General features: G+C 39.8%; 2 protein-coding genes across 2 annotated transcripts in view; one reads left to right on the forward strand and one right to left on the reverse strand.

Annotated features, from left to right (window-relative positions):
* Window positions 1–7,699, forward strand: part of LOC129755564 (serine-rich adhesin for platelets-like) — a 37,287-nt gene extending 29,588 nt beyond the window's left edge. Inside the window, exons 9-10 of the mRNA XM_055752118.1 lie at window positions 139–6,153; window positions 6,504–7,699. Coding sequence (XP_055608093.1) covers window positions 139–6,153; window positions 6,504–7,648 — 7,160 coding nt within the window. The 3' untranslated portion in view covers window positions 7,649–7,699. The remainder of the gene's footprint in view (window positions 1–138; window positions 6,154–6,503) is intronic.
* The window catches only part of LOC129754518 (arginine kinase 1), a 139,714-nt gene that overhangs the window by 105,582 nt on the left and 19,454 nt on the right, over window positions 1–14,678 (reverse strand). The gene's annotated exons all lie outside the window — the stretch shown is intronic.

Genomic DNA, 14,678 nt, shown 5'->3' on the forward strand with positions numbered 1-14,678 from the left:
TTTGGCTGGTGTTTTTTGTCAACTCATGATTGGAGTGAAGTTTGAATTTCGGGTGTATGTTTGACATTGATTCTAAACCAATTCTACTGAGAAAATATTTCTTCCGTTTTACAAATTGTTTTTTTCTTTAATTTTCAGTGATAACTACACCATCTGGTAATTGCTTACCTCCTACTGAAACTCAAATTATCACATGTGAAACTACACAGTGTACTGTCATCGTTCAAGGAGGAACTGTCGTGGTAACGAGGACTGTCACCAACACTGAAACAATTACAACAGACGACAATGGAGTAATAACAACTCAAACGAATGTAATAACAACGACAGAGGTGGTTATCATCAATAGCGATGGAACCGCCACCGTACACCCCTTACCGCCAGGAAAATCTGCGCTGGCATTAGCGGAGACTGCCGAGGCTCACGTTTGTTCCTCGGGACATTGTACGGTCAAACACGTTGATGGATCTGAGACGACGATTGATAACAATACCCCATCGAGGCAAACATCCCTGGTGTCGAGGAGTACACCACAATCCATAGTGTGTACTCCACAAATTTGTGTAACTGTTATGACGGATGGGTCAACCTTTGTGGGACCGAATACTTGCTCAACTACTGATACCACGACTACAACAGGTTCGATAATCACTGACTCAACCATCACAGATACAACACCATCTGATACAACAAGCTCTGACACAACATCATCAGATACAACAAGCTCTGATACAACAAGCTCAGACACTACATCATCAGATACAACAAGCTCAGATTCAACATCATCAGATACAACAAGCTCTGACACAACATCATCAGATACAACTTCTTCTGATACAACAAGCTCTGACACAACATCATCAGACTCAACATCATCTGATACGACGAGCTCTGATACAACAAGTTCTGATACAACAAGCTCAGACACTACATCTTCTGATACAACTTCATCTGATACAACTGCATCTGACACAACAAGCTCTGATACGACATCTTCTGATACAACATCATCAGATACAACATCATCAGACACAACTTCATCGGATACAACATCATCTGATACAACATCATCTGATACAACATCATCTGATACAACATCATCTGATACAACAAGCTCTGACACAACATCATCAGATACAACTTCTTCTGATACCACGAGCTCTGATACAACATCATCGGATACAACAAGCTCTGACACCACATCATCAGATACAACATCATCAGATACAACAAGCTCTGACACAACATCATCTGATACAACTAGCTCTGATACAACAAGCTCTGACACAACTTCTTCTGATACCACGAGCTCTGATACAACATCATCAGACTCAACTTCATCCGATACGACGAGCTCTGATACAACATCATCGGATACAACAAACTCTGACACAACATCATCAGATACAACAAGCTCTGACACAACATCATCAGATACAACTTCTTCTGATACCACGAGCTCAGATACAACAAGCTCTGACACAACCTCATCAGATTCTTCAACTGCCGTACCAGTTTCTGGCTCTGTAACAACGTGTACAACCGACAGTAATGGGATAGTAACAGTAACTAGTACGTCTTCACCAAGCCCTTGTAGTGAAACTTCCTGTACAGTGACGACTGGAACAAGTGGTGGTGTGCCATTTAGAACTGAATGCTGCTGCGTGGATTACGGAACTACTGTTTCAGGTGCAATAACAGATTCAACTAGCTCAGATACAACGAGCTCTGATACGACTTCATCGGATACAACATCATCTGATACAACGAGCTCTGACACTACATCATCTGACACAACATCATCAGATTCCACAAGCTCTGATACAACTTCATCGGATACAACTACATCAGATACAACGAGCTCTGATACTACAAGCTCTGATACGACTTCTACTGACACAACAAACTCTGATACAACATCATCTGATGCAACTTCTTCTGATACAACAAGCTCTGACACAACATCTTCAGATACAACGAGCTCTGATACTACTTCATCGGATACAACATCATCTGATACTACGAGCTCTGATACGACATCATCTGATACGACGAGCTCTGACACAACATTATCGGACACAACATCATCGGACACAACATCATCAGACACAACAAGCTCTGACACAACTTCATCGGATACAACATCATCAGATACAACTTCATCAGATACTACGAGCTCTGATACAACTTCATCTGATACAACAAGCTCTGACACAACCTCATCAGATTCTTCAACTGCCGTACCAGTTTCTGGCTCTGTAACAACGTGTACAACCGAAAGTAATGGGATAGTAACAGTAACTAGTACGTCTTCACCAAGCCCTTGTAGTGAAACTACCTGTACAGTGACGACTGGAATAAGTGGTGGTGTGCCATTTAGAACTGAATGCTGCTGCGTGGATTACGGAACTACTGTTTCAGGTGCAATAACAGATTCAACAAGCTCAGATACAACATCATCAGATACAACGAGCTCTGACACCACATCATCTGATACAACATCATCAGATACCACAAGCTCTGATACAACTTCTTCGGATACAACTACATCAGATACAACGAGCTCTGATACTACAAGCTCTGATACGACTTCTTCTGATACAACAAGCTCTGACACATCATCTGATACAACTTCGTCTGACACCACAAGCTCTGACACAACATCATCTGATACAACAAGCTCTGACACAACATCATCTGATACCACTTCTTCTGATTCCACGAGCTCGGACACAACATCATCTGATACAACAAGCTCAGACACGACTTCATCGGATACAACATCATCAGATACATCTTCATCAGATACTACGAGTTCTGATACAACATCATCAGATACAACAAGCTTTGATACAACATCTTCAGATACAACTTCATCGGACACAACATCTTCAGATACAACAAGCTCTGACACAACCTCATCAGATTCTACAACTGCCGTGCCAGTTTCTGGCTCTGTAACAACATGTACAACCGAAAGTAATGGGATAGTAACAGTAACTACTACGTCTTCACCAAGCCCTTGTAGTCAAACTTCATGTACAGTGACGACTGGCACAAATAATGGTGTGCCATTTAGAACTGAGTGTTGCTGCGTGGATTACGGAACTACTGTTTCGGGTGCAATAACAGATTCAACAAGCTCTGATACAACATCTTCAGATACAACGAGCTCTGATACCACTTCATCGGATACAACATCATCTGATACAACGAGCTCTGACACAACATCATCTGACACAACATCATCTGACACAACATTATCAGATACCACAAGCTCTGATACAACTTCTTCGGATACAACAAGCTCTGACACATCATCTGATACAACTTCGTCTGATACCACAAGCTCTGACACAACATCATCTGATACAACAAGCTCTGATACAACATCTTCGGATACAACTTCATCGGACACAACATCTTCAGATACAACAAGCTCTGACACAACCTCATCAGATTCTTCAACTGCCGTACCAGTTTCTGGCTCTGTAACAACGTGTACAACCGAAAGTAATGGGATAGTAACAGTAACTAGTACGTCTTCACCAAGCCCTTGTAGTGAAACTTCCTGTACAGTGACGACTGGAACAAGTGGTGGTGTGCCATTTAGAACTGAATGCTGCTGCGTGGATTACGGAACTACTGTTTCAGGTGCAATAACAGATTCAACAAGCTCTGATACAACGAGCTCTGATACGACTTCGTCGGATACAACATCATCTGATACAACGAGCTCTGACACTACATCATCTGACACAACATCATCAGATACCACAAGCTCTGATACAACTTCTTCAGATACAACTACATCAGATATAACGAACTCTGATACAACAAGCTCTGACACAGCTTCTACTGACACAACAAGCTCTGATACAACATCATCTGATACAACTTCTTCTGATACAACAAACTCTGACACAACATCATCTGATACAACTTCATCTGATACAACAAGCTCTGACACAACATCTTCAGATACAACGAGCTCTGATACTACTTCATCGGATACAACATCATCTGATACTACGAGCTCTGATACGACATCATCTGATACGACGAGCTCTGACACAACATCATCGGACACAACATCATCGGACACAACATCATCGGACACAACATCATCGGACACAACAAGCTCTGACACGACCTCATCGGATACAACATCATCAGATACAACTTCAGCAGATACTACGAGTTCTGATACAACATCATCTGATACAACAAGCTCTGATACAACATCATCCGATACAACTTCTTCTGATTCCACGAGCTCTGATACAACAAGCTCTGACACAACATCATCTGATACAACGAGCTCAGACACGACTTCATCGGATACAACATCTTCAGATACAACTTCATCAGATACTACGAGCTCTGATACAACGTCATCTGATACAACAAGCTCTGATACAACATCATCGGATACAACTTCATCGGACACAACATCTTCAGATACAACAAGCTCTGACACAACCTCATCAGATTCTTCAACTGCCGTTCCAGTTTCTGGCTCTGTAACAACGTGTACAACCGACAGTAATGGGATAGTAACAGTAACTAGTACGTCTTCACCAAGCCCTTGTAGTGAAACTTCCTGTACAGTGACGACTGGAACAAGTGGTGGTGTGCCATTTAGAACTGAATGCTGCTGCGTGGATTACGGAACTACTGTTTCAGGTGCAATAACAGATTCAACTAGCTCTGACACTACATCATCTGACACAACATCATCAGATACCACAAGCTCTGATACAACTTCTTCAGATACAACTACATCAGATACAACGAACTCTGATACAACAAGCTCTGACACAGCTTCTACTGACACAACAAGCTCTGATACAACATCATCTGATACAACTTCTTCTGATACAACAAACTCTGACACAACATCATCAGATACAACAAGCTCTGACACAACATCATCAGATACAACTTCTTCTGACACCACGAGCTCTGATACAACATCATCAGACTCAACTTCATCCGATACGACGAGCTCTGACACAACATCATCTGATACAACAAACTCCGATACAACTTCATCGGATACGACAAGCTCGGACACAACATCATCAGATACAACTAGCTCTGACACAACATCGTCGGATACAACATCATCGGATACAACAAACTCCGATACAACTTCATCGGATACAACAAGTTCTGACACTACATCTTCAGATACAACGAGCTCTGATACCACTTCATCGGATACAACATCATCTGACACTACGAGTTCTGATACGACATCATCTGATACGACGAGCTCTGATACAACATCATCGGACACAACAAGCTCTGATACTACTTCATCTGACACAACATCATCAGATACAACAAGCTCTGATACAACTTCTTCGGACACAACATCATCAGATACAACAAGCTCTGATACAACTTCTTCGGACACAACTTCATCAGATTCAACGAGCTCTGATACTACATCATCTGACACAACATCATCGGATACAACAAGCTCTGACTCGACTTCATCGGATACAACATCATCAGACACAACAAGCTCGGATACAACAGTATCTGATACAACAAGCTCTGACACATCATCTTCTGATACAACAAGTTCTGATACAACTTCATCAGATACAACAAGCTCTGACACAACTTCATCAGATACAACATCATCTGATACAACGAGCTCTGATACAACAGCATCAGATACAACTTCATCAGACACAACAAGCTCTGATTCAACGAGCTCAGATACGACAAGCTCTGACACAACATCATCGGATACAACAAGCTCTGACTCGACTTCATCGGATACAACATCATCAGACACAACAAGCTCGGATACAACAGTATCTGACACAACAAGCTCTGACACATCATCTTCTGATACAACAAGTTCTGATACAACTTCATCAGATACAACAAGCTCTGACACAACGAGTTCTGATACAACTTCATCAGATACAACATCATCTGATACAACGAGCTCTGATACAACGGCATCGGATACAACTTCATCAGACACAACAAGCTCTGATTCAACGAGCTCAGATACGACAAGCTCTGACACAACATCGTCTGATACAACAATCTCTGATACAACGTCATCAGATACAACTACTTCAGATACAACAAACTCAGACACAACTCTATCAGATACGACTACCTCAGGTGAGAATTTAAATTTTTTTAAATAACTTTTAATGTTGCTATGTTCCTAAGTAATTATTAGCAGAATGATTTAATATAAAAATTTCAATATCCAGAGAAAACTACACTTAATTTCCTAACCAAAAACTCGATATTGACTTGAAAGTCATAACAAAAAAACATTGTTTTCAATTTCCTCAAAAGAACTGATTCCCCGAATTTAAATATGTATGAATAGCAATATGTAAGACTAGGGATATTTTTAACATTTGAAAAAAAAAACAGCAGATGTTTCTTTGTGACAATGTCTAATGACATTGAGATAAATAATTTTCCATTTTAAAATTTTGTAATTTTTTAAACATTTCCAGTTTCTACTACGACAGCGGTTAGCTGTGTACCACCAACAGAAACTCAAATTATCACATGTGCTACGGAACAGTGTACTGTCGTCGTACAGGGAGGAACTGTCGTGGTAACGAAGACTGTCACCAACACTGAAACAGTTACAACGAACAACAATGGAGTAGTTACAACTCAAACAAACGTTATAACAACGGTGGAATTGGTCATAATCAATAGCGACGGAACCGCAACCACACTGCCCTCGGCTCCCGGAAAGTCTGCGCTGGTCTTAGCGCGCTCCGGTGATGCACACGTTTGTTTCTCGGGGCATTGTACGATTAAAAATGTTGACGGATCGGAGATTTCAATTGATAACAGCAACAAATTGCGATATAATTCTCGAGTATCGAGAAGTACACCACAATCCGTAGTATGTACTCAGCAAATTTGTATTACGGTTCTCACCGATGGGTCAACATTTGTTGGGCCGAATACTTGTACAACTACTGATACCACGACTACCGTTGCTACAACGATCAGTGAACCAACCAGCACAGATACAACAATATCTGATACATCGATCTCTGACACAACGAGCTCTGACACAACGTCATCAGATACAACAAGCTCTGATACAACATCATCGGATACAACGAACTCCGACACTACCGCTTCAGATACAACAGCATCTGACACAACTTCTTCCGCCACAACGTCGTCTGACACAACACTCTCTTTTGCAACAAGCACAGACACCACAACAACAGAGACGACAACGAGCAATTCGATCAACGGGTTGCTAGATTCTTTGCAGGGTATCTACTCGTCGTTGGGCAACCTGAACCAGTACCTCGGTAATGAGGTGCTGCAATCCAGCGACGAAACGTACGGTTTACCCGAGTATGGGGCAAATCACCATCGACCGAGTAATCACTGGAACAACCACCACAATCATAACCACGGCAACCATCACCATGGTAACCATCACTATTACTCACAACCTGCGGCGAACGCCGGTCGTCCGTCGGGGCACGATGGCCACTACAACGACAACCATAGCCAGAATGATGACCAGTACTATCCCGGTCTGTACTACGGTGGATGGAAGCGTAGCAGTCCATTCGATTTCCTAAACAAACCGCTGCGAAGATTCAACGTGAAACGGAACTAAATGGAACTTAGCAATATGCAATAAACTGGAATCACTTATCGAGAAATGTAACTTGGGGGGTTTTATTTCCAGGTGCAAAATCACGTTTCCTTAAAAAAAAAAATACAGCTACGAAATTCAGCCAAACTCATCTTTTTAACAGGGTACTGCAGCAACAGCCGTGTAAATGTGTAAACTTTATAATTGGATAAATATTTGCTACAACTGACTAATTTCTGATGACAGTGTATTGGTTCACGTTAATTTGAAAATGCTACATCAAGCCATCGGTCGGAAGGTTGAAAGAGAACAAAATGTACTCGTAAAACTAAGAATCGCAGATACGTACATAGTATGTGTGTCAAAAATTAAAACAATAGAACCTACCTTTGAACCGATGCCGCAGCCTCTCCTCGCTGCTGAGCCGGTTGAACCGGTTTTGGTGGCGATTGTCTGGGGGTTTGGCTTCCGCCTTCCGCCTTCAAAAAGTCCAGCGTTGAGTTTTTAACATTGGCAACCGCTGCTGTGGGCTTTGGCTTTTGCTTATCAACGATGATAAAGCTGCCTTCGGTTCTCGTCGGAAGATCAATTGCACTAGCAGCCTGCGTTAGTTTATCGTCTTCGAAAGATTTTGGTTGTTCAGCTTTGGGCGCGGCGGGAGCCGGTTTGACTTGGGTGGATTGGGGTGGTTTGGGTACTGTGGTACCACCGTTAACTGTTAGATTCTCGGCTGCTTTCGGAGCAACCGGAATTTGCGATGGTTTAGGAAGATCTTCCCGCTTCTTTGGTTGAATCGGCACAGTAACCGGTTCGGGTTTTGGAAGAACCGTTTCCGGAGTTACTTTCGGAAGATCTTCTACCTTCTTCGTTTGTTGTTTCGGTACCGGTACCGGTTCTGCTTTGGGAAGTGACTGAACCGGTTCAGGAAGGTTCGGTTTGATGGGTTGAAGTTTTTCTATCTTTGGTGCGGGTTTTGCTTCCTCTGTTTTCGATTCCGGTAACTTCGTTGGTTTTTGCGCTGGTGACTGAACCGGAGGCTTAACGTCATCCGGTTTAATACTGGGCTTTTTATCACTAGTTTTTAATTCTTCATCAGCGCTTGGGCTTGGTTTACTGATTGTAGCAGGAATTTCACTCGTCTTCTCGGGTTCAATTGCAGGCTGTTGAGCGTTCGAGCAATCGTTGCCAGTGAAAAATAAGATAATTCGATTCACAAAACCAAAACGTCTTCTGTAAAACAAATAAAAGGAAAACTCAAAATAAAAAATAATATTCAAAATATCGAACGCATAACTCTTAGGATATGTTATTTACAAAGCAAAAAGAATGAAAATAGATAAAAACAAATGACCAAGAACAGAAAAAATAATAAGGGAAGCACGACATAAACAATGAGAAGGCTCTTAGAGCCAAATTAATGCTAAATTAAAAAAAAGGCTTGTTTAGCTTTAGACTGCGCATCCGCCGAAGCATGAATACTTTGATATGTTTTAAGCAAACGCATTCTATATGATAAACTTAAGACATAAAATTTTAGAAGTGCGCTACAAATCTCTGCTAGAAATCAGTTCAAGGTTTAAAACCGCCTCGAAATTCCTTATAAAATGCTCAACAGTTAACCATTATGTAATCACAATTTTAGAACAATGGTTTTTGGGAGAGCCAAGTTATACTTTGTTGGAAATAATGAGAGTCTTTAGAACCAGCTTTCTTCAAAACGATTATTTTAAGGTTTTTTTTAACAGCCAATCTGTATTAAATGCAAACGAGTGTTTTCAAAACCTTAAAGAGCACTACAAGAAGGTTTGTGGGCAACCAGGTAGAATTTTATTGACACTAACGAGTTCCTTTGAAGCCTTCTTTCTTTATTAAGCTAATATAAAGGTTTTCTGACCTCCAATACGTATTTCTTTGAAGCTAGCGTGCGTTTATGAAATCTCCAAAATGGTTGTTGGGAAGATTTTTGACAGCCTGTTTATAATTACTTAGTCCTGATTTGCATGAATAAAAAATATCTGACAATTCTTTTTAAGCCATTTTGTTCTAAACTTAGACTACTTTTTTTTTCTTATTTTCTCACCAAAAAGCTTTGAAAGTTTGAAATTTTATATTAATTGCAACCTGGAACTGGTATTCAGTAAAACTATTATAAAATCTAGACGTGTGTTACCATATAGAGAGTGTTTTGGGGAGTGCCCAACAACAACGACGGTTCTAAGCCGCCTTGAGAAAATTTCCTCCCAGAGGGGCAATTAATGGCCGAGTCAGCTGTTTCCTTTTTGCGGTCAGTTTGCTCGGGAAATGTTCTGTTTCAAAAACCGAGCTAAGCTAGGCAGGTATTTCCGAAAAGACAACATTGGATTATCGTCTTTGAACAAGCCGTCGTTGTCGCTACAAAAAAAAACGAAAAAAAACCAAACGAAAAAGTGACGAGTTGTCTCAAGCTCTACACACAGTGAATATGTGACATGGTGACACTCGACATCTTTTGATTTTTATTTCTGAAAATTGAACGAAAAAAAAAAACTACCAACAGAGATGACTGTCTTTGCCAATAACGACCAACATCTGGTCGGCCTTTTTGTTCCCAGGGGAGATTTTTGCTTTTTCAGAAACCTTGAACTATTCTCGAATGCATTTTGAAAAATTTATTTTTTTGTCATATTTGTAATAATTTTGTCATAAATGCATTTCCAAATTCAGCATGGACCTTTATGTTTCTATATGAGGTTCTAAAGGGTTTGACCGTATAAATTTGGTCAAGGGAAATTGGTGTAAATCGGTGAAATCGTTTATTTAAAAAATCAAATTAAATTTCTTTTTCAAGTTTAATTAGTATAAAATTCAGGAAAAATATTCAGTTAGGCTTCCGCTTTTCCAAATCCGAATTGCCGGGCCTTACGCCTAACCTGCCATCAGATTTTGTACAGCCACCTTGTCCACCTTCTTCGCAGCAGAAAGCCAGTTTGCCTTGAACTGCTGCTCGTCCTTAGCAGTTTTTTTGGTCTTCTTTAGGTTCCGTTTGACAATAGCTCAGTATTTCTCAATTGGGCGAAGCTCTGGCGTGTTGGGAGGGTTCTTGTCCTTGGGAACCACCTGCACGTTGTTGGCGGCGTACCACTCCATGGCCTTTTTACCGTAATGAAAAGATGCCAAATCCGGCCAAAACAGTACGGAACAACCGTGTTTCTTCAGGAAAGGCAGCAGACGTTTATTCAAACACTCTTTCACGTAAATTTCTTGGTTGACAGTCCGGAAGCTATGAAAATGCGGCTTTTCAAGCCACACACACTATTAATTTTTTTGGTGTAAATTTATGTCAAATTGGATGCACAAAACTGAAGCATCACTTTTGACTTAAAATTACACTAGAGAAGACAGAAACGCTTGAAGTCATAAATTCTCGAGGACATAAAATTGCATACGAAAGAATGTAATATTATGTCAAACTGGATGCACATAAATAAATAATCGCATTTCACATAAAATTACATTTTCTTTGACATAGAATACAATAGTGTACAATAAGTACATCAATTAAGGGATTTTTCAGAAAATAATAAGATTTTTTATTAAATGTTTGCACTTATTTCAGTTTATTTCATAATTATAAAATCTATAATTGATCTCCACCTAGCTACAACATTATAATATGATTTTCGTGATTACTCTATATCATATTCATGCTATCATTCATTCAAAAATCGAATGCTAACATATGGTCGTTGTAATTTTAAAATTAACCTAACCTCTCAGTTCTATGGTAGCGAGAATGTAAATGCGGAGTCAGTTAATAAATAGGAATAAAACCAGTTCTGATAGAGTAGGTATTTTATGGCTTTCAACTATTACAACTTTAAAAAAAAGAGTAGATTTGTTTCCTTTGCCTTGTCGAGTTAAATGCATATACAAGTTAACAAAATTGAGATCACTCGTTATTTAGATTTATTCGAAAAAATTCTAAACAACTAACTCATAACGAAAATCGCCTTAACATATGATTCAAGCACAACCTCAATATTCAAAAATTTAACATTAAAATTCTAACTACTATCTTCTGAAAATCAAAAGCATAATCTTTTGAAAAACTTACTGTGATTTTCTCACTGCGCAATATTGTTGTCCGCCCAGAAAACTGCACCACTGATCACAACTGCACGTCAGAACACCAACAGAAGCGGCTGCTGTCCGCTTGCAACGCACCGTGTTAAATCCTTGGCCGCTCATTTGCACCATCCTGTAGCGAAGCTTGCCAAATTGCTGGATGTCTTGCCTGCTCGGTGTTCGGTAGCAGTGTTTCACGGAGGTTGGGGGGAAGGCGTTTCTGAAAAAAAAAATATTAAAAATCGATAAAGATACAAACCATGTATTTCTTTCGGGAAGCTTGTTGAGCCGCAGACAACTTTTTAATGAACTGCGGTTCCGGCGACATTTTATTGTTGCTCAGTATATCGGTCGCGGCGCAGTAATTAACTGATCTTTGACCTCGTCCGCCAATTCCGTAGTCTTCCAATCCACTTCATACGAATCGAACGTATCCATAATTTAACAAACAAAACATAACAACAAAAAAAAATCAAAACAAAAACACACTTAGACGTTCTACTCGAAAATTGCGTTTTATTACGCATAATTTTAGATCATAAAAGTGATAAATTTAGGATCGAGATGTAATTTTCGCTCTTTTGACATAATTTAGCCCTAGACGCATAAAATATAGATGTAAAATGATGGAAAATTAGAGCTTGTTCGATTTAGATCAAATAATTTTAGGTATTTAAGCGTTTCTGTCTCGTATAAATTTCAAAAATTTTTGGTGTGACAGGTCAAATGGCTTGCCAAACCAGATATTTCTTCGCGAACTTTGACAGTTACATGTGCTTGAAAATATCTGCTACCTTTCCTCTTCCTTTTGCCGTGTAAAACTCCTGTCCCGGATGCTGCTTGTCGTCGGCTTTGACGTAGGTTTCGTCGTCCATTACCATGCAGTCAAATTTTGTCAGCCTCGTCGTGTCCAGCCGCGTTTTGGCCGTCGTATTTTGTTTATCATCGCGATTTGGAGTCACTACCTTCTTGTGAGTCGATAGTCCGGCTCGTTTTTTGGCTCGATGCACGGTTGTAGACGATACACCCAGCTTATTTGCGGCATCTCGGAGAGAGAGGTTAGGGTTTCGCTTGAAACAACCGGCAACTCTCTTTGTCGTCTCAGCGGCTTCCGGTTTTCGATTTCCCCCCGATCCAGACTTCCTGGCTGTCGACAAACGTTCCCCAAACACTTTAATTACATTTGTAACGGATGATTTCGCAACTTTTAGCTATTTTGTCAGCTTTGCGTGCGAGTAGCTCGGATTTTCGCGATGCGTGAGCAAAATTTTGATACGCTGCTTTTCTTCCTTGGACGGCATTTTGACAACTGAAGAGTGAATTCCAAAATCAAAATAGGAGCAACATTCTGCACACACTTTCAAAATGAGGGGTGTTCAGGTTTTTTAAATGCAAAACTGAAAGAAATACGTCAGGTTGATATTGGCCAAATTTAGACCGTATCACCCTTTATATGAGTTTTCTTGAAGTGCGAGCACCTAATTTTTCATTTTAGTTTTTATTGCAAAACTTAACCCTCATTCGCTCTTTAGTGTCAATATGACACTATTGGAAGTTTGGCGGCTTGTAACTCTATTCGGGTGCATCCTTACAAAACAATTCCTTCGAGGATCATCAATAAATTCTAGATTTTTTGAATTTTGCATCATTACTTTTTTTTTGGACGCACCTGAAAGCCCAGGAAAAAAGGCTCGCTAATCCCTTCTTTACACACATATGATAAAAGTAAAATTAAAATTAAATCCAGAAAATTTTTGGCGGACGCTGGCGTTTTTGTCTGTTTCCTCTATATCGTCGGTAGAAATTAGAAAAAGTTAAGTAGGTTCAGCGTTTCTGACGCAGATAGAAAGGAGTGTAGGCAACGTGGAACGCCAAAATACTCAAATGGAACGAACCACCTAATGATTTGGTCGTTTTTGCCGCCCAGTCAAAAAATTCTGTGTTTCGTATTTTGACAATCTAAAAATGCAAAAAAATGTGTCAAATTAGGTCAAATTTTCAATCCTTTTTTCAAAACTTATCTGGCATGACTTAAACGATTTAAATGGTTCATTGATTGAAAAGAACGGTTTTTACACCACTTTTTTTACATTTTTGGTGCCACGATTTTAAACAATTTAAAAAAAAACGCACCTAATGTGCAACGTACAGCTTATAATTTTAGCTTTCTTGGAAATCGAATTAAATCTACAGTCTTTTTCCCAAGTGTTTTTTTTCGGATTTATTATCTTAGACTTTGAATAACGGCAAACTGAAGTGTTATACACCAAGGATTTTTTACGCGGTTTTTTTTACGCGGTTTTTTTTACACGGGTTTCGGGAATTAACACAAATTTTTTACACGGATTTCGCGAATTAACACGGTTTTTGAGAGAAAATATTCCTTTTCAATGGAAAACACTTAGCATCTTATTGAAGTTGGGAAAATCTTAGCTCTGAGACTAAAAACGTGATACATAAAACCAAGGACCTGATACCTGACACATAAGACCTGAGACATTAGAACTGAGACATTAGACTTGAGACCTGAGAAATAATACCTGAGACCTGAGACCTTAGACAAGAGATATGAGACTTGAGATGTGAGACATGAGATATGACACATAAGACATGAGACCTGAGGCATGAGACAAGAGCCATAAAACATCAGACATGAGACTTTAGACCTGAGACATGAGACTTGAGAACTGAGACCTGAGACATGAGACATAAGACATGAGACCTGAGACATGAGACAAAAGCAATGAAACATGAGACCTGAGACATGAGACTTTAGAGCTGAGACATGCTACTAGTGTTAGTGACGCGAGAAATAAGTTTAGCTTCGATTTCAACTTCGGTCTATCGTTTTATGTCTCAAGTCTCTACTCTCAGGTCTAATGTCTCATGTCTTAGGTCTCTTTTCGCAATTAGCACGGTTTTTTACACGGTTTTCGGGAATTAACAC

Source organism: Uranotaenia lowii, chromosome 3, assembly GCF_029784155.1.
Source record: "Uranotaenia lowii strain MFRU-FL chromosome 3, ASM2978415v1, whole genome shotgun sequence".
Lineage (NCBI taxonomy): Eukaryota > Metazoa > Arthropoda > Insecta > Diptera > Culicidae > Uranotaenia > Uranotaenia lowii.